The following is a 27,800-nucleotide window of genomic DNA, read 5'->3' as shown; positions in this document are numbered from 1 at the left end:
GCTTTCACAAGCCGGGAGCTCTCAGCCCGAGATATGTACCAATTAATTTTCTCTTCACCCACTCAGCAATCTAGGGTGTTGGGGGGATGGGAGGGGACAGAGAGCGAGCCCTAACTCGAGTGGGCACTACGGCTGCTCAGCCCCCTGAAAAGCACTTACATAACGGAGGCGCCGGCGAATAGAGTCCAAAAGACACATCTGAGGGCCCATGGTTGATCACAGCGTGTGAGGGACGGGGAGAGAGCTCCCAGCAGCATCTTCTCCACACTGCCGGAGCAGATTCCTGGGCCATGCCAGCTGTGACTTGCAGGTGTTCCCAGTCCGTGGGAAACGCTCAGGCCAGGGAAGGAGAGTCACAGACGTAGCCGCAGCTCAGGGGCTGTGTGGGGAGCGGGGCAGGGGAGGGGGATGTGTGAAAGGAGGTGGTCGGGGTTCACTGGGGAAAGCACCTCAGGTGGTGGGCACAGCTCTATGGGCCGCACTGGAAAAGCCCCAGTGCTGGTGGGGAACCATGTTCAGTCCCGCTGGGATGACCCCCATCAGTGCTTGCTCCGTGTCCTCACACAGGCGTTCTGGCAGGGTGCAATGCAGATGGTAACAGGGAGTTTGTCATACAGACACCGCCTCTCCCGCCAGCCATTGCCCCGACCACCGCCCCTGCCTCTGGCCATCGCAGACCATCCCTAGAGCAACCACAGCAAGTGGAGGGATGGAGATGTGACACCAGACCGCTGCTGTGCACATCTTCAGAGTCTTTTAATGCAGTTTGGCTGCTGGAAATGAGGAGTCAGCACCATGCCGGCAGCCCGCTTCCAGCTCCCCACCAAGGCCCAGATCTCCATAGCTCCCGGGGAGTGGGAAGAGAATCACAGGCATGGCAGGTGGAAATGGCCTAGTGAGCCATCCAGCCCAGCTGCCTGGAGCAGCACAGTCCCCAATGCCCCAGCCAGCTGTAAGAGTCTCAGGCCATGGCCTGGCATTGCCACTCCCCCTGCAAAGACACTTGTGTGGGTTCAGGGTGTAACTAGCCAAGCCCAGAGAAGAAATCTCTCTCGTGGAGGATCCTGGCTCCCCTTCAAGGAGCTTCTAAAAGAGACTTCCAAGCAACCTGCCCAACCTCAGCAACGTCCCAGGGGCACAACCCTGCACCTTGTGTAGACCCGAAAGCTGGCATGGCCAGTAGAGGATGGCAGTGCTACTGGCCATGCATAATCCTCCAGCCCAGCGTTGAATGTAGGCATGGTCTCCCATCCCCCGAATCCCTGCCCAGCCCTGACCGCCTAGGCAGAAGGACGTGCCATGAAATGTTTTCAGCGGCCAGCATGGCCCCAGCCCCTAGCAATCTCACCGTAGGGCCCTGCCCCGCTAACCCTCACAGAGCTTTGACAGCGCTCTCCACTGCTGGGTCCAAGCTGTCTGCAGAGGGGCACTAGCCAGCACAGGGGGCGGGGGTAGAACGGGATCGGGAGCCTTCCACCCACTGGCCTGAATCGGACCGAAGCCAGTCCCAGCAGAAGGCGGCATGCAGCCCCTGCGTGAAATGAACTGCTGCCTCAGTCTCGCTCCTAGAGAGATGTCCCCCGCAGACAGCACCCTCACGCGTGGCGCATGGGGGGGTGCTCCAGCACCATGTCCCCTCAGTGCTTGGTTCCCACGTGAGGGCAGGGGCCCATGCCAGTATCCAAGGGGAGCTAGCGGCTCACGTGGGTCTGGCTTCTCCTTGCCTCGAGCCAAGAGAAATGGACCAGAGCAGCTGGGAGGGGGAGGGAAAGCAGAGAGCGGGATCATGCAGGACAAGACACTGAGAGCATGTCCACACTGCACCGCAAGCCCGGGGCTGTGGGACCCAGGCTTGTGGACTCAGTGTTCCAAGCCCACGCTGGAGTGTCCACACTGCGTTGTGAGCCTGGAATTATAACCACTGGAGCTGGGTCTCCCAGCCATGCTACTGCATATGTACCACACCACACCCCTTCCTGAGCTGAGCCCACGCTGCAGAACGACAGGGCTTGGACTCAGGATCTGATCCATACCCTTAGCAGGGTTCTAGGTCCTGGGCCCTGAGTGCTTGCTGACCCCCGTCAGACTGATTTGGGTGAGGACGTAAAGGGGCTTGGGCTCAAACTTGAGTCAGAGCCCGGCTTAGTGTGCAGTGTGGACATAGTGTTACCAGGCTGCATGAAGCTAACACTACAGGGGCACTTGCCCTGTGAGCGACTGCCTCAAGAACGAGCAGAGAGGCAGGGACCTCAGGGTGGCCAATGGGAGGAGAGGTGGACCCACGGGGCACTTCCTATTAAGGTGGTCTCCATCCTTTGGGAGGTGAGTAAGATGCCCTGGTGTGTTACAGGTCACGGAATCATAGAAGATGAGGGTTGGAAGGGACCACAGGAGGTATCTAGACCCACCCCGGCGCAAAGCAGGACCAGCCCCAACTAAATCATCCCAGACAGGGCTCTATCAAGCCAGGCCTTAAAAACCTCTAAGGATGGAGATTCCACCACCTCCCATTCCAGTGCTTCACCACCCTCCTAGTGAAAAACTTTTCCTTATGTCCAACCTAGACCTCCCCCACTGCAACTTGAGACCATTGCTCCTTGTTCTGTCATCTGCCACCACCGAGAACAGCCTAGCTCCATCCTCCCTGGAACCCCCTTTCAGCTAGTTGAAGGCCGCTATCAAATCCCTCCTCGCTCTTCTCTTCTGCAAACTAAACAAGCCTAGTTCCCTCAGCCTCTCCTCATAAGTCTTGTGCTCCAGTCCCCTAATTATTTTTGTTGCCCTCCCCTGGACTCTCTCCAATTTGTCCACATCCTTTCTGTAGTGGGGGGGCCCAAAACTGGACACAATATTCCAAATGCAGCCTCATCCAATGCCAAATAGAGGGGAATAATCACTTCCCTCCAGAGGCTAGCAATGCTCCTAGCCTTTTTGACAGTAAGGGCACACTGTTGACTCATATCCAGCTTCTTGTCCACTGTAACTCCCAGGTCCTTTTCTGCAGAACTGCTGCTTATCCAGTCGGTCCCCAGTCTGTAGCTGTGCATGGGATTCTCCATCCTAAATGCACTTGTCCTTGTTGAATCTCATCAGATTTTTCTTTTGGCCCAATCCTCCCATTTGCCTAGGTCACTCTGTATCCTATCCCCACCTTCCAGGGTATCTACCACTCCCCGCAGCTTAGTGTCATCCATGAACTTGCTGAGGGTGCAATCTACCCCATCCTCCAGATCATTAATGAAGATGTTGAACAAAACTGAAAAACCTGGGGCACTCCGCTTGTTACTGGCTGCCAATTAGACATCGAGCTGTTGATCACTACCCATTGAGCCCGATGATCTAGCCAGCTTTCTATCCTCCTTATTCATTCAACCCATACTTCTTTAACTTGCTGATAAGAATACTGTGGGAGACTGTATCAAAAGCTTTGCTAAAGTTAAGGTATATGACGTCCACCGCTTTCCCCACATCCACAGAGCCAGTCACTTCTTCATAGAAAACAATCAGGTTGGTCAGGCATGACTTGCCCTTGGTGAATCCATGTTGACTGTTCCTGATCACCTTCCTCTCTTCCAAGTGCTTCAAAATGGATTCCTTGTGGACCTGCTCCATGATTTTTCCAGGGACTGAGGTGAGGCTGACTGGGCTGCAGTTCCCCACATTCTCTTTCTTCCATTTTTTAAAGATGGGCACTAGATTTGCCTTTTTCCAGTCATCTGGGACCTCCCCCCATCACCACGAGTTTTCAAAGATAATGGCCAATGGCTCCTCAATCACACCAACTAACTCCCTCAGCACCCTCAGATGCATTGCACCCAGCCCCATGGACTTGTGCGTGTCCAGCCTTTCTAAATACTCCTGAATCTGTTCCTTCAGCACTAAGGGCTGCTCACCTCCTCCCCATTCTGTACTGCCCAGTGCAGTAGTGTGAAGACAGAGGCAAAAAAAAAGCAGCAAGTACTTCAGCTTCCTCTGTCAGTAGATTGCCTCCTCCATTCTGTAAGGGGTGCACACTTCCCCTGACCTTCTTCTTGATAACATGCCTGTAGAAACTCTTCTTGTTACACTTCATGCCTCTTGCTAGCTGCAACTCCAATTGTGCGTTAGCTTTCCTGATTTCACCCCGCATGCTCGAGCAATATTTTTATACTCCGACTAGTCATCTGTTCAAGCATCCACTTCTTGTAAGCTTCCTTTTTGTGTTTAAGCTCACCGAAGATTTCCCTGTTAAGCCAAGCTGGGCACCTGCCACATCTGCTATTCTTTCTGCACATCGGGATGGTTTGTTTCTGCACCCTCAATAAGGTTTCTTTATAATAAGCCAGCTCTCCTGGACTCCTTTCCCCCTCATATTAGCCTCCCAGGGGATCTTGCTCATCAGTTCCCCTAAGTGAGTCGAAGTCTGCTTTTCTGAAGTCTAGGTCCCACTCAGTACCCCATCCATAGATGCTATGATTCTGTTACAGCCCCAACCAGGGACCTCTCACACAGGAGCAAGACATGCTTTTAGCTCTGCAAGTCCCCAGTTCAATTCCCAGTGCAGCCATGATGGCAGCCATCACATGTGCCTGCCTTGAGGTGTGTGTATTTCAGATCCATGCCCTGGAGGGGCAGGCAGAAAGGCAGATGTACGTCACACACCCAGAGAAAGGTGTTTTCTTGCAGTGTAGAGGAAAGAGCTTCATGATGGCAAATGGCTGTTGACACCTGGTGCTGAGAAGCCTTGAAATTCAGTGCAGCAGTAAGAAGTAGTCGGATCCCTTTGGGGAAGGAACTGTGAGGACATACATACAGGGGTTCAGGCTGCCAGTGTAGACACAGCTGCTCTGAAATCTCCCCCATCTGTATTTCTTCCTTGCTAACAGCCAGATCCCAAATGGCACGCTCCCCCCGCCTCCAATCCTCATGGATGCTACAGGAATTTGGGGGGCAGTCAGCATTTCTATGATCAAGCCCAACTTGGCAAAGAGTACAGAGCACAATGGAGCTGCAGTGATTCCAGCTTTGCAAAAATAAAAGCAATCTGTTCGATAGCACCCCAGAGACACTGACTGCAGCTACTGCCCCAAAGAATAGCATCAGATTGCAAACAAGCATGGAACATCTCGACAGCAGCACAGAACTCAGTGCAGCTTGTTTAAAAATGCCCAGAAGAGAGGCACTCAGATCGTCCTAGCTGGGGCGGAGAGCACTCTGCAGACACTAAACAGCTACGACAGTGGATGGCCATGGCTCACGGCAGTGAGATCAAGACAAAGCCCTCCAGCAAGCAGCATGGATGGACTTGAACAGCAGAGCAGCATGAAGCGACCCATGAGCGAGGCTTCCAGAGCTCCGCAAGTGAAAACTTCCAAAAGAAGGGAGAGACGCAAGGCTGAGAGACGCTCTCAGGGGAGAGTCAACAACCGCTGCCCAGCTCTGAGAAAATGCAGCCGGAAGCAAGCCACGGTGCATCCCGCAGGGGTGGAACAGCATGCTAGGAATCTGCGCTAGACGCACGAGAGAAAGAGACAGGAGCTACTGTGTGGAGAAGGGAGATAAGAGGGCTTGAATCTCAGCTCCACCTCAGCCTCCGAACCCCTTGCCCTTCTCTAGCTCCTCACCCAACTCTCCAGCTGCCAGTGGGTCTGGAGAGCCCTGGGGGGAGGCGTGTTACCTTCTTTAACACAGAGGCACAGAGGTGCAAAGTCACACCGGCAAATCTGGGACCAGTGCCCGGATCGCCTGCGGCCCATCCTGGCCTTTAGTTTCTAGCCTGTCCCTTCCTCGATACACCCACTGCCCTTGCTCCCTCTCCCCGTTCTTGTAAGGGCCCAGTAACTGACGTAATGCAAGCCACGGGGAAAGGGCCGGGCCCCAACAGACCGGTGAGAAATTCCTAGATGGGAGAATCCTGCTCCCCAGCAGGTTAAGGACCAAGCACCAGTTCTGATCGCGTTGCCACCAGTGTAAATGGAGCATCACTGCACAAGCTGGAACGGAGCCACTCCTGATTCACAGTCATGTAACTCCCACCAGAACCCGGCCATAAGCGTCCACACACAGGCAGAGAAACTGTTGGACACCTGCTCTCTATTGGTGATGGGCAGGCCTGATGCTCGGGCTTGCTTCTGTGTGCAATGGGAATTAGCTCTGGGCAGGGGGAGACCATCACCCCACTGTGGGGTCTCTGTGCGGCTGAGGTACTAGCTGTCTCCCCCCTCCCAAACCAAGGGGTCTTTAGTAGGTCCCACCAGCATTCACCTGCCCGCTCCCCTCCACAGTGAACTCCCCAGCCGAGGGGAGCTCGGGGAGGGCTGATTTCCCTGGCAGTGCCCTGCCTGGGAGCTGCAGGAGGCTGCAGGGGTCAGAACCAAGTGCAGAGACCCAGGCCCTCTGTGTGGACATCCCTGGCTTCTGCAGATCCTCCGGGGCCGGGATACTGGGGGAGGAGGGAGGTTCTCTGCCTGTCTGGGCACCAACCCACCCTCGTCCCAGGATAAAGGCAAGTCAATTTCCCGCAGAGATCTGCCTGTCCCCTCTGGAGCTGCAGGCCACGTAGAGAGCCACGGGGCTGTCTACAAGCCCCAAGACTGTTGAGCACCTAGATGGCACAGGCCCTGGCCCAGAGAGCCGGCAGGTCGCTGGGGGAAGAGAGCCTGCCAGACGGGAAGTCTTGCTCACCTGCCAGATGTGGTGTCGGGAGAGAAGTGAGAGGGTCCTTCAGCTGCATACTGGGGCGCTCCCGCACCTGCTGAGCTCAGCGGGGCACGGCCGACCCGACCACTGCAGGGCCTCGGGCACTGACACACCAGGCTCTGCTGCAGCACACCACAGGCTGCTCTCCTGAGCACCAGGCTGCTCTGGGTTACCTGAATTCACTCAGCGGAGGGGGTCTCAGGGAGGAATTTTAGGCCTGGCTCCAGCAGGAAGCCAGCGGCTTCCCCGCTATGAAACAGACATTAACTAGCAGGGAGAGGATTCAGCCGGGGCAGGAGGGGGAGGGAGTGGGAGAATGGCCACGTGACAGACTGTGGGGGGCTAACCAGCTCCCCACCACAGCGAGCCTTGCAAAGGCTGGATCCACAATGCTGCTTAGCAGCGTATAGGTGAATCTTCTTCATCCTCAAGTCAACCATGGGACCTCCCCACAGGTGGCAAAGCGTTCCCAGAAGGGAGAGCCATTCAGCTAGCTGCCCCTGCCACCACCTTCCCACCCAAACACCCCCAGACAGCTGGGAAAGAACAGGCTGGTGCCACACCCCGGAAGGTGCTGCCTTCACGAAGCTGCAGGAGCTGAGCCCTTCTCAGGATTTGGCCCTCTATGTGACAGCGTGTGGCATGCTCCCCCAAATGCAGAAACCTCGCCACGATACACATCCAGACCCCATTTCACCCAGGGAGCCACGGACCCTAATTAAAGCTGGAAGCACAAAGGCACATCGTTGTATTGGGCAGCCCTATCTCCTGCTGGCGGACAAAGGGAGGGCTTACCACGAGCAGGGGGCTCTCTGTGTCTGACACCCCTGGAGAGAACGAAACAGGAAAACTACAGGACCATGTTCGAAAAGGAGCGAGCCAAGCAGTGATCGTATTTCACAATTCTAGCTACCCGCCCCCCGTGCCGGCTTACTGCCCTGGCTGCTACAGGGAGCTATTTCTTCCATGTGCACGTGTGCGTTCATTCAGGCAAGGTACAAGGCAAAGAGATCAGATTTATGCCGCTTTCTAGTAGGAAACAGTATGCATGGCATGGGGGTAAGAGGGCGGTCGGATATGTAAGGGCTGCTACCAGCCTCAGCGTGACCCTCTCCGCTGCACTGCAGGCACATCCCTGGTGCCATGGCACTTGTTTGGTCAAGAATGAATCCGTCACCCACTCTGAGAGCCCTCTTAAAAGCCCAATCCTGCCAATCTCAAAGAGCTGCTTAGCTGAAAAAGCGATGGTGTAAGAATGTCACCCCCACCGCCTCCGGGGAGCATCAGAGTGAGATCTCTGCCCATGGCAGTGGCAGATAAGTCTAGCCCTGCAGAGCAGACTGGCCAAAGGAGAGGGAGCCGGAATCTGCCCCATCTTGTGCGTCGGCAGCAATGCCTACAGAGGCCTCCTCCACACTAGCTTTTCCCGCGAATGTTGCCCACCAGGGCAGCACTGACAGTGCTGGAAGCGGTGGCAGGAGTGCCAGTGCATACAGAGCACAGCATCGCCAACCCCAGCTGTTTCCAAATCATCAGAGGACACAACAATCCCCACACTGGCTTAAAAATGACGTGCTTTTTAAACGAATGTATTTTGAGCTCTTTCCACTCATCTTCCAGTTTTTCAAGCTTTTCTCCACAATTATTTGGGCTAGAAACATTCTCTCTCACTCTCTCTCTCTCAATGCAGGCTGTGAAACATGCTCCAATAACCCCATAACACCAGGAGCTGGGACTTGAAGAAAAACACCAGATGATGTGGACCTCAAGATAAAGTCACAAGAATTGGCGACACTGGTGCTGGCGTTTTAACCAGCGTATCCTCTCTACCCGCTCTAAGCGGGGTTAGATGACTCCAGGGTTACAACGCCAGCTGCCACCCAACCCAAGGGCACCCATCAATAGAACTGCTCCCATGGGAGCAACCGAGAGAAACTTTGGGAAACGAAGTCTGGCGTAGCAAAAACAGGCCAGACTGGAAACTGCTGGGTGCCGGGCATGCCAGAGAACCTAATTTTAGTAAAGGTGCCACAAAAACCTGCCTGCTCGCCAGACTGCAGGCTGGGAACTCACTGCTTGATGTAACTGCATCCTCACAGAGGGAAAACAGAGAACTCCCACTGCCTAAACAGGGAGTTAGGGAGGGTAGAGCAAAGCACCAACCCATAATACACTGGGTAGCCCCATTAACCCCTCGCTGACCACTTTACTACACTGCTTAAATGAGAGCCGAGCTCCTGTGAAACTCCTGCCCCATGTTCAGATCACTTACACCTGGGCAGGTAAACTGAGGCGCTCAGGGCCACCGGGAGCAAGGAGGCTGCATTTGTTACAGCAGGTTGAGGAAGGAGCCCTGTGTGGGATCATTTGCTTCTTATACACACATAATATGAAGGAACCACAAAGGCGCAGCAGGCTCAGAATAACAGGGTTGACACAACGTGCGGGGCCTTGTTACATACACACCCCACTGCTCCTGCGGGGTCTAAACACACAACACCGGGCGTACTACTCAAGGGCTACCCAACGATTTGAAAGGACACTACCCAGTTCTTAAACACGGCACCCAGCTGGATTCTCAGATGCCAGGCTGGGTCTCAGAGCTGGCAGGCAGAGGGGAAACGTCTTCCTGGTAAACTGGCACCTTTGCTACAGAAATCCTTGGGATGCAATAAACAGAAAACCTGCCAAGGGCCCCGATTCAGCAAAGCACTTCAGCCCAAGTTCAAAGTTAAGCATGTGAGAGACCCACTGAAATCAAAGTTCTCCGTGGGCTTACGGCCCTTTGTTGAATTGTTGGTAACGGCAAGAATCATCCACCACGTCCCCAGAGAAACAACAGAGCAGGCTGGATAATGGGCCCTTTACTGTGCCAGTGTATTCAAACAGAGCAATAACCAGGATAATGCTGCGGGAACAAAGAGCAAGGCAGGAGTGAATGTGTGTAAGTCTGAACCTGGGCATCCAGAATGAGAGAGTAAGAGACACTCTATAGGCAGAGACACACAGCAGCCGCGTTCCTTAGCAGAGCCATTGACGCACTCATAGTAAAATCTCAATCACAGCTGTCAGGTCACAAGCAAATTGTTCCAGGTGTGAATAAATCAAAACAACAAGTAGTGAAAAATTATACTTCCTCAACTCTTCCCAAACCTCCTGTCAGATTTACAGGGACCCAGGGGAAGGAAAGAAAAATATATTATCCTGAAAAGCCCATGGATAGAAAATATGACCAATGCTTTCCTGAATAAAAAATCATTGCCATATACCCAGTAGCATCAATCTAGCACTTTAAGAGAGCTGCCAAGGACTCTGTAAGTAGGATATCAGTGGAATTAAAGACAAACCACTGTCAAATGAAAAGAAAGCCAAGTAAAGCTGGTTTAGGGATTTATATTAAGAATACAATAAAAATAAGATAACGAGGGTGTTTCCTAACCCAGAGAATGGCGATCCCAGACTTCCTAACCCCCTGCCAACACCCACGGTTGGGCACTGCTTAGAGAGAAATGGTCAGAAAGGAAGGATGGTCCAGTGGTTAGACTCTGCCCTGGGGCTAGAGAACAGACTTCAATCTATGCTCTGTCACAGACATCCTGTGTGACCTTGGGCAAGTCATTTAGTCCCTCTATGCCTCAGGTCCCCACCTATACAGGGAGGAGAACAGCACTGCCCTGCCCTCAGGGGTGGGTGAGAATAAATACCTTAATGACTGCGAGGTGCTAGATACTATGGTAAGGCGTGCCTAATTATATGTGGGGGGGAGGGGGAATCTACCCCAAACTAGAATGGCAGAAGCTCACCAGCTCCAAAGGGCATGTTCAGCAGTCACCTGCAGGCACCCCCGTAACGAAGCTGGGGCACCTCAGCTACTGAAGCTGAGAAAGGCTGAGGGAGGACATCACTTGGTCTGGAAGAGTTCGATTTGAATTGGTAAATGTTGGTAAACATCGATTTCACTGTGCAGACACAAACCAACAAAAACCATTTCCATGGGTAATAAGCAAAGATTACAGACAGGCAATGTAAGAAAACCCTGTGTGAGAACGTGTTAGAGTCCAAGTTCAGTGACTCAGCCTTTCGAATTAGGCTTGTTACAAAAGGACTAGCGAACGAATTGTAAAAACAGGCACGAGTTGTTGATTAAGGATATGTACTTTGTATATGCTGACGTGTTTTAATTGTTTATAAAGCTTTACCTTTCTGAATCTCAATGGTTCTTATTGTTAAATAATTGTCTGACGCCCCCAACGTAATTCCCGCAACTGTGAAAATTTCAATCAATAAAAATACAAAAAAATGCTGAAAAATAAACATTGATATTATCAGTCAAAATAAAAAAAATCAAATTCTGCCAAGCCTAGACATCAGCCTGCATCAGAATCTCGGAACCAGCGGAAAGTCAGCGAATTGGAAGTTGCTGAACTTAAGAGGTTCAAGGAAATGCTTTTTCACACAACTGACAATTAGCCAGCAGAAATCACTGCCTCCGGATACTGCGCAGGCAAGACTGAGAAAGGAATCTGACAAGGATAGCAAGAATATCCAGCATGACAATAGGCAACACCCAAAATAAATGAGCTATTTGGAAGGGATCTAAGCCCTCCTGCTTTAGGGCCTTAGCCAATCTCGGAGTACTGGGGTCAGGACAGAACTGTGCTTGTGGGCAGGTTATTTCACAACTGCCTGCTGTGGGGTTCTTGTGCCTTTCTCTGAAGTACTGTCTGCCTGCTGTTGGACTAGACGGGCCACGGCTCAGTGGGTTTCCCATGTTCCTATGTGAAACGCATCCCCACCTCTCTGCAGAGGGAAGAAAGCTTGCCCCAGGAACTGGATGCTGAAATCCAGGCTCGTCCCTGAGCCACTGTCAGAAGGATCAAATCTTCCCAGCTATAAACAATGGACACATTCTTAACCCGAGCAACCCCCCAGCGTCTGGGTCAGCGAGTTTGGAGGATCACAATGAGGAGATGTTTTCTGACCAGCTTCAGTCAGACAAACACCAACCTCGACCACTGGAGCAACAGCCTGCTAGCGTCACCCTGCTTCCCACCCCAGGAGAGACGTGGTGTCTCAGGGTCCTGGAAACAGTGAAGGGCTCTGAGCTGGAGAGGTCAGAACTAGAGTGTAAATACTGCAACAGCCGCCGCTTTTCCGCCCCTCCTCTGGACAAAATTCACAGCCTGTGAGCTGTCTTTGCAGTAACTCTGCCTGACTTTGAAAGACAGCTGTCGGGGGAGGGCGTGAGACTCACCCAGACACACACGCTTGCATACGCGCACACACAGCGCCTCGGCTAAGTTATAGTTGTAAGCAGCCTCAGGGAAAAATGGGTTTTAAAGCACAGTTCTGGGCAGGTCGGCTCAGCTGCCGGCTTCGGTGTTGCTAGCAGCATCTCTCTGGCGTTGCTGCTCCCGACACGGGAGCTGCTCTCTGGTGCAGGAAGCGTGGCGGAGCCGTTTTAACAGGAAGAGAGCCTTGCTTTCCCCTGGGCTCGGTGCTAAGACGTGGCAATAACGGCTTGATTGGCATGCTGCCACCAGCACCACTGAGAGAGCCTAGGGCGCAGCTCATGAGTGACACCCAGGCAGACAGAGCGACTCATCCACAGACGCCTGGCTAAGGTCGGCTTTGAGCTCCCGGTGGTGTCTCATTCCGATGTCGGTCCTGGAGCTGTAAATGGGCTAGCAATAGCCATGGACATAGGTACGGCCTCACTTGACATGTGGCTAAATAGGAAAAAGGCCACAAATTCCTGAGCAACTAGCCAGCCAATGGTATCCCCTGCCCCGGGGCCAACCAGTGCGTGAGCCACCACAGCCGCCTTTGCAACCCAGCCTGCCAGCTGGGAATGCCCTCCCTGGCTGGCACCTGTGCCTGACATGAGTGCTGTGCCCTTGAGAAAGACAGACATGGGTGTTGTGCCAAAAAGAAAAGTCCCATGGCTGATGAGACCAGGTGACCTTCCGGGTGAGGAGAAAGGGTCTGAGGAGAGAGGTGCTGAGTGCCTTCCATTCCCGTGGGGTCCAGGTGTCCATGGCCAAAGCAGGGCAGGCATTAAAGTGTGCGCCCCTGGGGGCTGGAAGTGGGCAGGGGAGAAAGGGACAGTTGGGGCTGAACAGCTGGGACCCTTCCTGACACCCAGCTCTGGGCGAGCACCCCTAGGCACATGCCGGCACACTTCAAACTAGCTCAGGCGAAGCCCCAAGAAACGTGCAGTACTAAACGACCCTGCGTGGGCCCCAGGAGGGGGCTGGAGGGTCTAATAGGATGCTCCTGTCTCCCTGAGAACAGCAGCACGGACCATCTAGTGGAGTGGATCCCAGGTGACAGGCCCTGGATAATGTGAATTCCCGGCTGCCTCCCAGGGTCCTGAATGCGGGGCCAGTGCAGGGCCTTGCTGTGCCTGCAGAGATGACTGGCCCCAAAGGGACTGGGCAGAAGTGGGTTGGCTCCAGCCCCAGAGGGAAATGGCTGCTGTTGGCACTGCAGGCTGCAGAAGGACTTGCTGTGCTCAGGGGTCCCCGCTCCCAGCACTTAGCAGCTTCTGTCCCCAGCACATGCCCTGTGTCACTGCAAACCCCCTGTCATCAGCCCATCCCCTGGGGTCATGCCCAGGGATGAGGACGGTGTGGTGAGTGAGGCACTGGTGTGGGACTCCGGAGATCTGGGGTCAGTCAACGGGAGAAAAGTTGCCATGGGATCTTCACTGAGCAGAAGACCCCAGCCGTCAGTAGGGCGGGCACAGCATCCCCTAGCACCAGAGAGGGGCACTGCTTCAGCACCAGCCCAGACGGATGAGACACCCCAAACTCACTTGCTGCAGGATGAGATAACGTTGGAAATCTCCCAGCCCAGGACCACCAGCCCTGCGCTAGCTGGGAAATCCTGGGGTGAGTGCCTCTGGGAGCCGAGGGAGCAGAAGGCAAGATGGGCAGAAGATGGCCCCTTTGGGGCGTGTAGGGCTCCCCAGAGTCCCGGAAAGGGGGCTCACAGGGGGAGCTCAGGCGGAGCAGGGATGCTGAGCGCTGCAAGGCCAGAATCAGGAGGCGGCGCACGGGTGTGTGGAGACCTGGGGGGTGGGGGGCAGACTCCCAGCACTAGAGTCCTGACTGGCTGTGCCCGAGTGGCTCAGAGCCCTGTTCCTGTGGGACTCCGGCACAGATGGATGCACTCTTTTAGAACAGGAGCGCTCTACTTCTGACACCCATCCAAATACCAGGCCCTGAAGTCTGGGGTGCTTGAACCTGCCCCTGCTCTGCATTAGAAGGTCTGGCAATGAGGGGACGTTCATGGGTGGGTGAACTGAGAGCTTCAGGAGTTCCATAGAGCAGAGCTGTCTCGCCCAGTTGGATGCAATCAGGATGACTTGAGCTCTGCCTGGCAGATCTTCCGTAGAACTTGTGCGATCAATGGAATGGGAGGGAAGGAATACCCCAGGCAACCCTTCCATGACATCAACGAACCCATGCCAAAGGCTGCTCTGGAGCAGCATGGAGGAAGTTTCCTGCTCACCCACGAGGCGAAAAGGACCCAGGCCAGTGTTCCCCATTGGGCAAAGATGTTGCCGTGAACCAACTTGTGAATCTCCCATTCATGATTTGCAGAAAAATATCTGCTCAGGCTGTCGCTAGGGAGTTTTGCACCCCGGATAAATATGCTGCTGACAGGGTTATGTGGTGGCTGATGCACCAATTCCAGAGAGTGACTGCCTCTGTTCACAGAGGGAGAGATCTCACTCCCCCCTGCTTGTGTATACAAATACTGCTGTCGTGTTGGCTGACATTATCTGGATACGTCTGGATTGGAGGAGGAAGGCGAGGCAAGCTTGCCAGCCACCTGGAGTTCTAGTACATTGATCTGCATTCTGCACTCCTGTAGGGTCCAGACACTGTGCGCCATACGATCACCCAACCCAAGAGGGAGGGGTCGGTAATGACGTTGCTTAGGGTGTCGGTAATGGAAAGGAATCCCCTCCCAAACCTTCTCTGGCTATGTCCACAGACAAGAGACTCTAAAACTTTGGGCGGAACCGTCCCCTTGCTGTTCACCTTGCCCGTCCCTGGTGAGCGCGCTGAGAGAAGCCAAGCCTGTAGGCAGCAAAGCAGCAGCATGATGAACAGTGTCAAGCGTGTGCGAGGCCACGCGGCTGAGAATGGAAATTCTGGGTGCGACAGCGAGCACGCTCACGGCCTGAAACCTCTCAAGAGGTAGATATGCTCTTGCTGTGGCTGAGTCAACATTGCCCCTATAAAATGCATGAGCCTGGTGGATTTTTCGTGACGGACACAGGCCCCCAGGGAAGGCAGAAGACTGAGCAGAAGACTAGCTGCCTGCTGGCCTTCCTGTAGGACCTGCCCATCAGAAGCCAGTTGTTAAGGTATGGGAAAATTGTAAATTCCTCTCGTCATCCAAACTGCCACACTTGAACAAATCTTTGGTAAGCCCCTGGGTGCTGCAGCTAGACCAGAGGGGAGGACTCTGAACTGGTAATGGTCTTGATCAAAGAGGAACATCCTGTGGGCAGGGTGGGTGTTTATGTGAAAACGTCCATCTTTCATGTCAAGAGCCGTGAACCATGCGCCCTCCTCTAATGAGGGAATTATTGATGCCAATCGTAACATGCAGGATTTTAGTTTTCAAATGAACCTGTTCAGCTGGCTCAGATTGAGAACTGGCCTCCATCCCTCAGTCTTCTCAGAGATCAAGAAGTAAGGGGAAGAGAATCCTTCCCTTGATGTTGCAGTGGAACCCTTTCTGTGAAGAGAAAGGAGATCACCTCTTGACGAAGAATCTGCTCTTCAGAGTGGCCCCTGAAAAGGAACAGAGGAAGAGGGTTTGTGGGCACCAGAAAGGCAATCAGAGAGCTGCCATGAATAATCTCTAATACCCATTTGTCTCTAGTTAGGGCCCTTCAGTTTTGGGCAAATTGGGTAAAGCAGCTCTGAATATCAGAGGAGGGAAAGAAGCAGCATCAATACAGAGATGCGGGTCTCAACAGTCCTGTCGAAAGAAACTCTACGCCTGGGGGCTGGAGTACAGTGTGGCGGTGGATGTTGCAGAGGCTGGGTTCGTGGGTCTATAAACCCTCTGTCTGTTGTGTGGTGGCTCCTGAGGACATTGGTGGTAAAAAGGCTGAAGAGGCGGGCTCGCCCTATTCCCCCGTGGTGTTTTCTCCTAAGGGCAGGGGTATAAATGACCCCTGAGCAAAGCATTGTCCTTGAGTCTTTGAGGGAGTGGAGAGCCTCATGGACTAGGCAGATAGCATCGAAGGGCAGACCTGGGATGGGATTCTCTCTCTGGGAAAACCTGAGGATTGCACTGTGAGTCTCTCCTCATAACAATGGCAGCTGCCATCCCCTCAGAAGCAGTATCTGCCATGCGCACCACAGCTGGGAGGGAAGTTTTGGCCACCAATCTGCCCCCATCCACTAAGGCCTGGAAGCAGGGCCTAACCCCCCCAGGGAACTTGTCCTTACATTCCATCAACATGATACGATTAGTAAAATCATATTTGGCCAAGAGGGCTTGATCAGCTGAGACCCTGCACTGCGCGGAGGAGGAAGAGAAGAGTTTTCTCCCTAGAAGGCTGAGTCGCTTGCATCCCTTAGCACAGGGCGTAAGTAGCCGTTGGGTGCTGTTGCTTGGACTGTTCTGTAGCCGCCTGCCCCACCAAAGAGTCAGGCAGCAGGTGAGAGAACAAAAACCTTCCCTTCTTGAATGGACAAAGTAACGCTCTCAGCCCGCTTGGGGCGGGAGCACAAGAAGGAGGAGTCTCTGCCAAGTCCCTGGTGGCCTTGCTGATGAGGAGGGCCATGAGATGAGGACCAGAAAGCTGAAGAATGCCTAGTAAACAGTGCCGAGGCTCCTGGATTTCCTCAAGATGAATCTGTAGTTCTGCAGCCATCCTGTGCATGAGCTTGTATGCTGCTTAAAGTCACCTGGCAGAGACAGAGAAGATGGAGTAACCACCTCCTCTAGTGAAGATGAGGAGATGCTCCCGGAACCGTTGGAACCAGCAGATCCGGTTCACCCTCCCTTTCTGAATATTCCGACAGGGCCAGTTGTGGATGTCTGAGCGGTGGCAAATTGGACTCTTGCACTGATCCTGGGTGTGTAGAGTAGGGCTCCCATGGTCCCCAATATTGCCAGTAAGAATGGTCAACTGATGGCATAGGGTACCACCTGCTCTTGGCCAATCGTATCTGGTTGGAGGCTGGAACTCTGACCTTCTGGGGCTCCTGTCGCATGCCACTTCCACACCATGCTGAGGAGACTTCTGTGGGGCCTCAGGCTCATCCAAAGAGACAATCGGATCCCTTGTCTCCCGTAGGACCGACTGTACCATGGCTTGTCTCCCGTAGGACCGACTGTACCATGGTTGCACCTCAAGGTTGGCAGTGGGATGGGAGAACAGCTCTGCATTGTTCGGATAGCTCTTCCTCTGATGTCACAACATCCCAGAATAGAGACAGTCCCAACAGGAGGATGAACGTAGACAAAGGAAGAGCAAAGATGTCTTCTGGGGAGACGTAGGTCTCAGATTGCCCTGGGGTATGAAGAGAATCCACTGGTGGGGCCGTCGAAACAGGAGCTTTCCTGGTCACCGTGATGGTTGGCTCCCTCCGAGACGATGACCCTACTGTACTGCATCAGCTTTAGAAGGGATAGGAGCACTGGGACTCGTTTATCCCGAGCCTTCACCATCAGGGCCGACATCAGAATCATCAGATCTGTGCCTCTTTCTCCTGTTGAGAAGATTTATGCAACCCTAAGTCCTCAGCGTCGTGCATGCCAGCTCTCCCAACTTTCACAGAGCTGGGACAGATCCTCTCTCTTTGGGACAAAGCTGGCTTGTCCTTCTGTCAATGAGAACGCCCTTTGCTCGGATGTGAAGCCTTCTCCTTAGGTTTCACAGTCTTAGCCTCCGTCCCTGAGCTCGTGCTCAGAGAGGTGCTGCCCGCTTGGTGTGACTGCCGTGCAGGATGGCGGTACCCGGCCCCAACCTGACTGGGGCTTAATTGCCTTCTCCATGAGATGGTTTCCGAGTCTCAGTTCCTGACCTGCACGAGTCCTGGGGGAAAAGATGCAGATGCCTCACTTGGTAGAAATGAGTCTCACACAGGCCAGAGAGGCAGCATTGATGTTTGTCCCTCACTGAAAAGAAACGAGAGCAGGAAACACTGGTTTTGAACAGCCTCTGACTGCCAGACGCTGGGAGTGAGAAACAGGGGACGGATTGCTCAATGATCGCCTGGTCTGTCCATTTCTTCTGAAGCACCTGGCTTTGGCCACTGTCGGAAGACAGGCTACTGGGCTAGATGGACCATTGGTCTGACCCAGAATGGCCGTTCTTATGATCCCAACGACCGTGGACATAATCCAAGACTTCTCAGGGGGAAAAATCCCTAAGTGCGGAATGAAAAGGGGAACACACTATCCAATGACACTATGCTGGACTGTATTCTAAAGTCTTCTAAAACCATGCCTGATTTCGTACAGCAACGAGGCAGTTAACAAGGAGCTGAGACAACAAAGATTCGATTCAGGACCTGCGATGCTATGAAGGAATTGCAGAGGCATGATCCCACAATACCTTTCATGCCCTCGGTTTGAAGCCCTTGGAGAGCTGCAGCACGTGTGCAGGTCAGCAAACACTGCTTGTAAAACGTCCCAGCCTCAGGCACCCTGCGCGCATGTGTATCTCACATGTGGATTACACAGGGACCGAGGCTCTAAGAGGAATCAGCAGCTACGCACTGAAGCCAGCAGAGTAGCATGACCGAGAACCAGGTGTGAGATCAGGTGCTTGGAGCTGAAATGGGAGGTGCTGTGTTATACTGTGCAGATGGGGGGCAGGCTGGAGACAACAGCTGTCACGGGCGGTCAAGATTCTGGTGCGAGCTGCACTGTAATCCTCTCTCTGAGGAGTGCGTGGGAGCTGGGGGACGGAGGGCTACGTTAATGGCTGGACTGGCCCTATTTGACTGAAGCAGGATGCGAGTGTTGGCTCGCACGACGAGGATGCAGCTTGTAATGGACGGGCAAATTGGCAGAAACTGTCATAAAGAACAGAATTATCCGACACAGAGATAAACACAATGTGCTGGGGAAGAGTCAACACAGCTTTGGTAAAGGGAAGTCAGGCCTCAGCAATCTGTCTGAATTCTTGGAGGGAGTCAATATGTGGAAAAGGGTGATTTCAGAAAGCCTCGGAAAAAGTCCCTCACCAAAGGTTCTTAAGTAAACTGAGTAGTCATTTGATAAGAGGGAACAGCTCCCCATGGATCTGATTAAAAGGTAGGAAACAAAGCGTAGGAATAAATGGACAGTTTTCACACTGGAGAGAGGTAAACAGCGGGAACCCCCAAGATCTGTGCTGGGTCCTGTGCTGTTCAACACACTCATTAATGATCTGGAAAAGCGAGTGAATAACAGAGTGGCAAAATCTGCAGATGATACAAAATGATTCAAGATAGCTAAGTCCAAAGCTGACTGCAAAGAGTTACAAAGGGTGACTGGGCAACAAAATAACATGAAATTCAACACTGATAGGTGCAAAGTAATGCACATGGGAAAAAATGATTCCAGCTAGACATATATAATGATGGGGTCTTGATTATCTGTTACCACTCAAGAAAGATTTTGGAATCATCATGAATAGTTCTATGAAAACTTCAGCTCAGTGTGTATGAGGTGTCAAAAAATGCTAACAGAATACAAGAGACTATTAAGAAAAGGATAGAAAATAAGACAGAAAATATCATAATGCCACTATATAAATCCACCGTGTGCTCACTGTGACGAAGTGGAGTATTCTTGGGGTTTTTTTTTTTCCTGAGTGCTGCGTGTGCGCCTCAGTTTCCCCACGTCACTCATGTATTTCGGTGATGGGACCCAGGTGTGTGATCATGGCAGAGGCCACTAGAGGGCGGATGAGCCTTCCCAGTGACACGTACACAAACAATGGCCAGGACTCCTGCCCTGGGTCAACCCAGCAGGTGGAGACAAGGGGCGGTAGACACCTTGCCTGGGAAGGAGACAAAGGACAAAGGGAGAGGCCAGGGGATGGCTCTGGGGGGGCTGGCTGGAAGGGCAGTCCCCGTAAGGGGCTCAGGAGCAGGGCTTGAGACTAGGCTCTGAGGCTCCCTGGTTGGTTGCTGCTGTAACTTCTAATTAATCTGCTCTCCACAAGTCTTTCTGCGCTGTGATCCTGAGATCTAATAAACCCCTCTGGTGTCCAGGCCGGCTGTGAATCGCTTCTGACTGCAAGGCGGGGTACACAGCCCCTTTGGGGTGTGTAGGGCTCCCCAGAGTCCTGGCCAGGGGGTGTAACGGGGAGCTCAGGCAGAGCAGGGGCACTGGATGCTCCAAGGCCAGATTCAGGAGGCAGCTGCACGGGTGCATGGAGACCTCACGGGAGCCAGATTGCAAGCACTAGAGTCCTGACTGGCTAGAGTCCCGAGTGGCTCCAGAACCCTCTTCCCGTGGGACTCCGGCACACCCACCCCTTGGAGACGGTGTCCAGAGCTGGTTGCCCCATCTCAACAAGGATACAGGAACTGGAAAAGGTTCAGAGAAGGGCAACAAAGATGAACAAGGGCATGGAACAGCTTCCGTATGAGGAGAGACTAAAGAGATCAGGGCTGTTCAGCTTAGAAAAGAGACCTCTGTCATATACTCCTAAGGGGGATGTGATAAACCCTACACAAGCAAGAATGGTGTGGAGAAAGTGAATAGGGAACTGTTCTTTACCCTTCACATAGCACAAGAACCAGGGGTCACCCACTGACAACAGGCAGCAGGTTTAGCACAAACAAGTGGAAGTATTTCTTCACACGATGCACCGTCAACCTGTGGAACTCATTGTCAGGGGATGTTGCAAAGGCCAAAACCATGCCTGGGTCCAGCAAAGAACTGTGTGAGTTCATGGTGCTAGGTCTATCGGTGGCCGTTAGCCACGATGGTCAGGGATGTGATCAATGCTCAAGCCAGTCCTAACCCTCTGGCTGCCAGAAGCCGAGAGGGGAAGAGAGGGGTGGATCTCTCCAAAATTGCCGTGTTCTGCACACTCTCCTGAGGCTCTGGCACTGGGCCCGGCCAGAGACGGACACCAGGCTCCATGGGTCACTGGTCAGACGCCGCATGGCCATTCCTACCTTCCAGTCGCTGAGCTCAGGAGCGGAGGAGTGAGAGCAGCATGTCAAAGGGTGGCACTGCTCCGCGAGGCAGCCCCTGCCTGCTGCTACCAGGCACTGGGGCACCAGGTACTTGGCTACAACAGCTACAAAGCAGATTTCCCAGCAAACCTACGCAAGGCCAGACGTTTTGCCTGCTCCTGACAGGCACTTTCGGGGCTGTCAGTGGGCACTGGAGCGTCGCTGGGAGGGAAGGGGAGGGCAGTGCTGGCCAATGCAGAGGCACAGACTTCAATATCCCACAGGATTAGCCGGCATGAAGCCATCCAGGAACTCATTAGCTGCCAGGTCCCGCGGCAGCAGCGGAGATGTCTGTACCGAACATGGCTGGGATGCTGCTGGCCAACAGGAGTGCGCTGGGCACGGCTGTTCTGCGCCTCGCCTCAGCCCAGGCCTCTCTAGAGACCCCGCTTCCGAGCGGAGTGTGTGGCCAGAGGTGAAACGAGCGTGGCGGGGCTCAACCCTGTCCCCAGTGATCTGTAACAGAAAACAGCCCCGCTCCACAGGCAATCTTCGCTCAGGAGAGGAGTAGCAGTGAGTGGAAGGAGGGGCATTCATGGCAGGGCTGGGGTGGGCACCAGGACTGGATTGGCGGGGTACAGCAAGCCAGGGTCGAGGTGTTTATCCCACAGAGCAGGGAAGTGCTATTATCCCCATTTCACAAGCAGGAATCTGAGGCGCAGGAAAGTGATTGAATTAACCCATGGTCACAGCGGGAGCCTGGGGCAGGGCAGGGCACCACACCCAGGTCTCCCAAGTCCCAGGCGAGCACCCTACCCACTGGGCTAGACTGCTGCTCTGCACAGCCTTCCTCTGTCAGGTGCCCGGCCCCGCGCTTGGCCTTTGAGCGCCAGTTGAAGGACACAGCCTCCCCGAGGTGACTGAAGGGGTGGGGGATGAACAGCCCAGAGCCCAGCCCCTCCTCGGGCAAGTCGGTTGAGCCGGCCAAGCAGTTGCGTGCAGCGAATCGAAAGCAGCACATTATTTGCCATCTCCTTTCAGCCCCAGCCCAGCCCAGCCCAGCGACACCGGAGCGCACAATGGGAGAGCAGCGGCCCCCAAAGCCCTGCCTTCCCCTATTGTCACTCTTCAGGGCACAGCCCGGCAGCCCCATTCACAGAAATGGGGTCAGGGGCCCTCCTGAGGAGCGCGGGCGCCGCAGCAGGACAAAGGCAGAGGCCTCATTACATCTCAGCGCTCCAGCAGTGACGGCTGCTGCGTGGGGCCCTGCTCCCACTGGCTTCCCGCCCCTGCCTCCCTCCCGCTTCTCATGTCCCCGAGCTCCCCCCGCCAGCCGCGCCGCCCCTGCTCTGCATCCAAAAGCCCAGGCTCACTTGGGCCTCTGGAGGCGGGGATCAGCGAGGTGGATGGAGGGAGCCCGTTCCCACGGAGACCGGTCATTCTGCTGCGCCCACTCTCGGCCCAGCTCGCAGGACAGTCAGGGTGTCCTGAGCCCCCATGCGCAGGACGCAGCGGGATGGGGTGGGAGCTGCCTGCATGATAGCCACGACCCTTTGCCTTTGTACAACCCCCTGGGACACTGAGGTCAGCACGGCCCCAGAGGGACCGCGGCCCCTACCAAGCCAGCTGGATTGGCCGTGGGGCAAGTCTCCCTTCCAGACTCAAGAGCCACCCCCCCTTCCGCTAACAGAGACAGACACCTGCACGGGAGCGTCACACTCTGGCCAGCAGACGCACTCGGAGCCTGGCACATCAGGGATGGGGTGGGCAGGGGCCCCTGCCAACTCCACAGTGCTGCCCCTCCCCCACAGCCTTTGGGGGGAGTGAGAGAACCCCAATTCTGTGCCCCCCAGGCTCTGTGCATGGGGTCACTCGTGGCCCTGGAGAGCAGGTCTGGGAATCAACCAGTCAAGAAGAGGAAACAGCCCCATGTGGTTTAGGAGACCAACCAAACAAGACAGATGATGAATTTTTGAGTGGCAAATACTCAGTGGGCCCAATGCATGGGGGCCGTGTGCCGTCAGCTGCAGCTGTGTAAAGCAGGGATGCAGGGCAGAGCAGCAGCACCCCGCACTGGGGCTGGGCCCTCAGGGACAGCTTCCAGGCAAGCCATGGGCTGGGATTTGTTCTCACAAACCACTGGCCAAATAATGAGGGGCCTGGAAACCCTAAATTTAGTCCCAGATACTCCCAATCTAAAAGGGACAAGATTTGTTAAACCCGTCTCTCAGCTCTAGCCCTAAATCCAGCTTGGCTAATTCCATTCTGCCCACCCAACTGCCTTGTGTATGACAGCCTCCTTCACTTCCTGTCTTAAACTGTGGTGCAGAGTCACTGTGCACAGTTACAGAGCTGCTGGGTTCCACCTCAGAGGTGGCTGCATTTCAGTGACAGGTACATGGCTGGCAAAGTGCTCTGAGATCACAGGGGAGGGCAGGCAGTACGTGCAAGAGATTGTTCTCAAAGGGTGGTTTCCTTTGAGGCAGACCCAGGCAGCTCCTGTCACACAGAATCCCACACAGGGCAGCCCTGGGAAGAGGGATCTCAGTGCCCTGCACTGACACGTCCACCACCTCCTGTCCACCACCCTAAAGCAACACTACAGCAGTGAGAGCAGAGCGGAAGGGCTCACCCTGTGGATGTGCCATGTGCAAGGACTCCTGCAGGGGTCGCCGCTCCCCAGCCTAGAAGGGTCCGGAAGGAGGTACCACAGGCTGAGTTTAGCCTGGATCAAACTCAAGCAGGGATTTGGGAGATAGGAAGCCCCGAGTTCTAACCCTGACTCTGCCAAAGATTTGGCAGGTCACAGCCTCACTCTGTGCCTCAGTTTCCCCATCAGTAAAATGGGGATGACCCCACCCAAGCTGCTGGAACGCAGTAAGAAGGGACGCATTATGGCTCCGCCGATGCCCAGCTGCACAGGACTGGCGGCAGGGAAAGCGGGGGCTCCCATGAAACAAGGGCAGGCTCCAGGAGGCACGACTGACCAGAGCGGCAGGGCTATAACCATCGCCAGGCTAGGCCAGTGTGTTGTGACAAGCGAACTGTTCACTGCCGGACCTGTCCCCGCCCCAAAGAGTGAGCTCAGTGTGTCGGTGACACACAGGTCATGAGCAGCAGCTGCACGTGCTGCAAGAACCCAGTCCCCGAGCCGCACGCTGGCTGGGGACTGCATGGACACCGCCATGCTGGAGGGTGAACTAAATGACCAGGATGGTCCCATCTGGCCTTAGACTCTCGGAAAGCCTCTTCTCCCCCAGCTAGAGGCCACACAATATGTCACAGCAAAGCCACAGGCGCAAACACCAACACCGCAACTGCCGGCTCATCCAAACTCCCACGGCCCCAGGAAGAGAACTCAGGAGCTCTGGTTCGAAAAGCACCCTCTGCCTCCTGGGCTACAGGAGGATCTGTGTCAGCTGACAGCAGTGATAGGGCTTTTATCCTTTGCAGGCAGCCGCCTCTCCTAGAGGGCCGGGTGGCGACACACACTGCCCCTCGCACTGCAATGGCACATCAGTGCCAATCCATCCCTGGAAAAGGCTGGGCCTGGGGCAGAGCACGTTCCAGCAGGAGAAAAATACCAACAGCACAGCAGCCAATCAGCCATGTTCTCACCCCCCGAGAGTCACTAAACCGAGACCATTCCTCAGGGTTGAGGAAACAGCCTGGCCTCTGAGTGGCTGGGGAGGATCATGGGGGGGTAAATGATAAGAGGGTAACAAATCCATGGTCCCTTCTATCTATCTGCAGTTCTTACCTGGCCCCACTCACCATAGCATCTGAGCATTGCACAGTCTTTGACGTGTTTAACCTCATCCTACAGGTCTTTGCCATTGTTCCACCGCTGCACTAACACGGCAGCCACGCAGAACTGAACTCGGATTCTCCTGCCCCAAGAGCGCAGGCTCTTACTGTGTGAGAATCTCCATTAGCTCTTCGCAGTGCAGGGCCACGGACACACAGCTGAGCAGTTCCAGTCCCACCCACTAGAGGGCAGTGGCAACACATCCACCCCAGCCAGCTCCTTCCAAGAGCAGTGTCCTGGGGTGAGAGTGCAGAGCTGTCTATGGAGGGGTGAGGGGAGAAAAAGGACACTGACCTTGCCTGCTGTCCTAGCCTTCTGGCAGGGTGAGGAGCAGCCCAGATCCTCGTGCATTCTGTCCAGCAGCCAGAGCAGGAACTCCAGGGCGTCGTGCTGCGAGTTCCCCCGGAACTGAGCACTGTACTTGGCAACCGTGTTCTGCAACACAAGAGCAGGACAGAGGGCTGGCATTAACCCTTTGGTACCCAGCGGGACGTGAGCAAGCGGCCTGGCACACAGCTGATTGGTATGCCATGGGCCCGTTCCCTGCAGCTGCATCAGCGAGGGCTGATCTTGGCACATCTCACAAGCTATCTAGCCAGGGGCTGCAGGAGAGACCTCTGCGCCCCAGGTGGCTTTGCTGGTGACCGAGCAGGTACTTCCCCCGCTGACTCCAGGGCAGTTCAGGGCACAGGATTGCTTCAAACCCAAATCCAAGCTCAAGCTCCTAGAAATCAGACTCAAAAGCCAGCCCTCCTTTTTCACAAGGCTACAGCGTCACCCCCGCTCTCCCACCCAGCTCCCGCTTGGAACTGCGAGAAGACCCTGGTCTCCAGGGCTGCTGGCACGGGCGCTGCATCCCACCCCAGGGGCAGGTGCGGGGCTGGGGGTCCACGGATCAGAATGCCTGGCCACCAGGAAAGGGAACCGAGATCACCAGCTGCTGGCCGCAGAGGCCGTCAGAGCCGAGCGTTATTGCCAGGGCCCCCACGCAGCTTTGTCTGGAGCACTGGTTCTCAAACTGGGGGCTGCGACCCCGCAGGGGGTCACGACGTGGTTATGTGGGGGCTGTCAGCTCGGGGCGCCGTCACCTCGCTCCCCCTCTCACAGCCCCCGCGGGGTGCGCGGAGGAGCAGTGCTGCAGGGGGAGTGAGCAGCAACAGCCGCTCCGCACATGCAGGTCAGTTCCCCAGCTGGGCGCAGGAAGGGGGTGCAGGGGGCACAGTGCAGCAGCTAGGGGCGAAGGGAGGGAGTGAAGGGGTTGGGGCAAAGGGAGTGGGGAGGCCATGGAGGCCAGGGGCAATGGGGGGGTGCCCCTGGAGTCCAGGGGTCACACTCAGAAGCTTGCTGTGTGAAAGGGGTCAGCAACACAGAACATTTGAGCCTCACTGATCTAGAAGCAAGGAGCTCGGAGTCCCCAGGCCCCGCCCGTCCTGCCTCTGGCTACTGTCTGTGTGGTTGATTGGTGTCTGGCCCGGGGGGTGACAGTCTGCCATGCGTGCAGTGGGAGGAAACACTGAGTAAACGGGCCAGATTATTCCCTGGCATAACTCCACTGAAGTCCACGTAGGGGACTCTGACCCAGGGGATCCATTTGCTGCAACCACGGAAGTTCCCGACTAATAAACTGGTTAAACAATCGCTTGCACTCCACAGGCAGGGAATTCAGGACCATGGATTAAGCTTTTAAGGAGCTGAGCCCCTTGCAAATCCCAGCTGCTTGACTTTTATCTCACGCCACATCGTAACCGCCTGCGCTGTTTGCACTGCTCCAGGGCCAATTAAGCTTTGAGTCGTTCCCAGCAGTGCGGAGGGGCTGCAGGGTCTCTGGCTGATGGAGGAAGCCGGGCTGTTCTTCACTGCTCTTTGCTGATGCAGGGAATCGTTTAAGGAAATAATTGCCTCTGTTCCCAGAGGAGTTTTATTATGAGTGTATCTGTCGTTCCAGCCCCGGCATTCTCATGGTGTTTGCAATGGGCTGGGGTCCCTTTGGGTGTGTCCACACTGCACACTACGCCCGGCTCTGAGCAAGCCCCGCTCCGCCCACACACAAATCAGCCCGACTCGGGTCAGCAAGCACCCGAGTCCAGGACCCAGCTAGGGGCAGGGGTCAGAGCTCGAGTCCTGCTGTGACTCGGGTCCCAGCCGTGTCTGGGCAATGCGGACGCAGGTCAAGCTGCAGACCCGAGACAGAAGGTGTGAGTGGTGCAGCGTGGGTGCATTAGTGCGGCTGGGAGACCCAAATTCAGCCATTGTGAGCCCAGGTTTACAATGCCGTGGGCAGGCTTGGAAACACTGAGTCTCAAAGCCCTGGGTTTACAAAGAAGTGCAGACAAAGCCTTCCAGACCGCTGACCAGGACTGCACAGCAAGCAGGGGAGAGACGAGCCCCAGAAAAACTCCACGCCGCACTTCGCAATGCAACCAGTGCAGAGGCTGGTGGGTGTCTAGCCAGCACTAAGCAGGTCCCCGTGCAGGGCGCACACGCTCATGTGCTTCGCTCACAGTGTGACATGAGCCCCAGGGAGGGTGGGCACCCACTGTGTCGTGCTGCACACACACCTCGTGAGGGACTGTCCCAGCCCCTCCCAGCTTCCAGTCAAAACAGACAAGTCTGACCAAGAAAACAGCAGTATCCGCAAGCAGATGAAGTGACTTGACAAAGATCACCCAGGCAACCTGTGGCACAGCTGAAGCTAAACCCAGTTCTCCCAAGTCCTATGCCAATGCTTTAACCACTAGGCCATCCTGCTCTCTGTCCAGTCTCTGGGCTTTAATTTCAGGAGCTTCCAGGCCACAGGGAAGCCAGGCCATCAACTTTCTCACAGAAGTCCGAAGGACACACAGCTGCGTCCATCCCATTTGGCGGGTGGTTGGAGGCTAATCCTCCCTTCACATGTATCACCGCACATCAAGCCAGTTTTCAGACACCGTTACGCTTGCTAAGTGCAACTCTCAAAGAGCCGAGGCCGGGCTGCTAAGTGCTGGGGAATCTTCAGTGAAAGCACAAGTGGGAGTGTCGGTGCCAAGTGGAGAGCAACACGCCAGCCTCGTAAAAACAAACAGCTGTGCTGAAACGCCACCGTGCTGCTCCAGAAATCAATTAGAGAGCTGCTGATGCCTGGTGGAAAGCAGTCTATTTACAGGCAGCCGGCTTTG

The 27,800-nt window shown here is 54.8% G+C and overlaps 1 protein-coding gene across 1 annotated transcript in view; it reads right to left on the bottom strand.

The window, feature by feature from the left end:
- The window catches only part of USP43 (ubiquitin specific peptidase 43), a 163,806-nt gene that overhangs the window by 111,902 nt on the left and 24,104 nt on the right, over positions 1-27,800 (bottom strand). Inside the window, exon 2 of the mRNA XM_067547767.1 lies at positions 24,940-25,080. Coding sequence (XP_067403868.1) covers positions 24,940-25,080 — 141 coding nt within the window. The remainder of the gene's footprint in view (positions 1-24,939; positions 25,081-27,800) is intronic.

Source organism: Emydura macquarii, unplaced genomic scaffold (assembly GCF_026122565.2).
Source record: "Emydura macquarii macquarii isolate MOO-44397 ecotype Brisbane River unplaced genomic scaffold, CSIRO-AGI_Emac_v2 contig_1230, whole genome shotgun sequence".
NCBI lineage: Eukaryota > Metazoa > Chordata > Testudines > Chelidae > Emydura > Emydura macquarii.
This window is presented reverse-complemented; position numbering and strand designations above follow the sequence as displayed.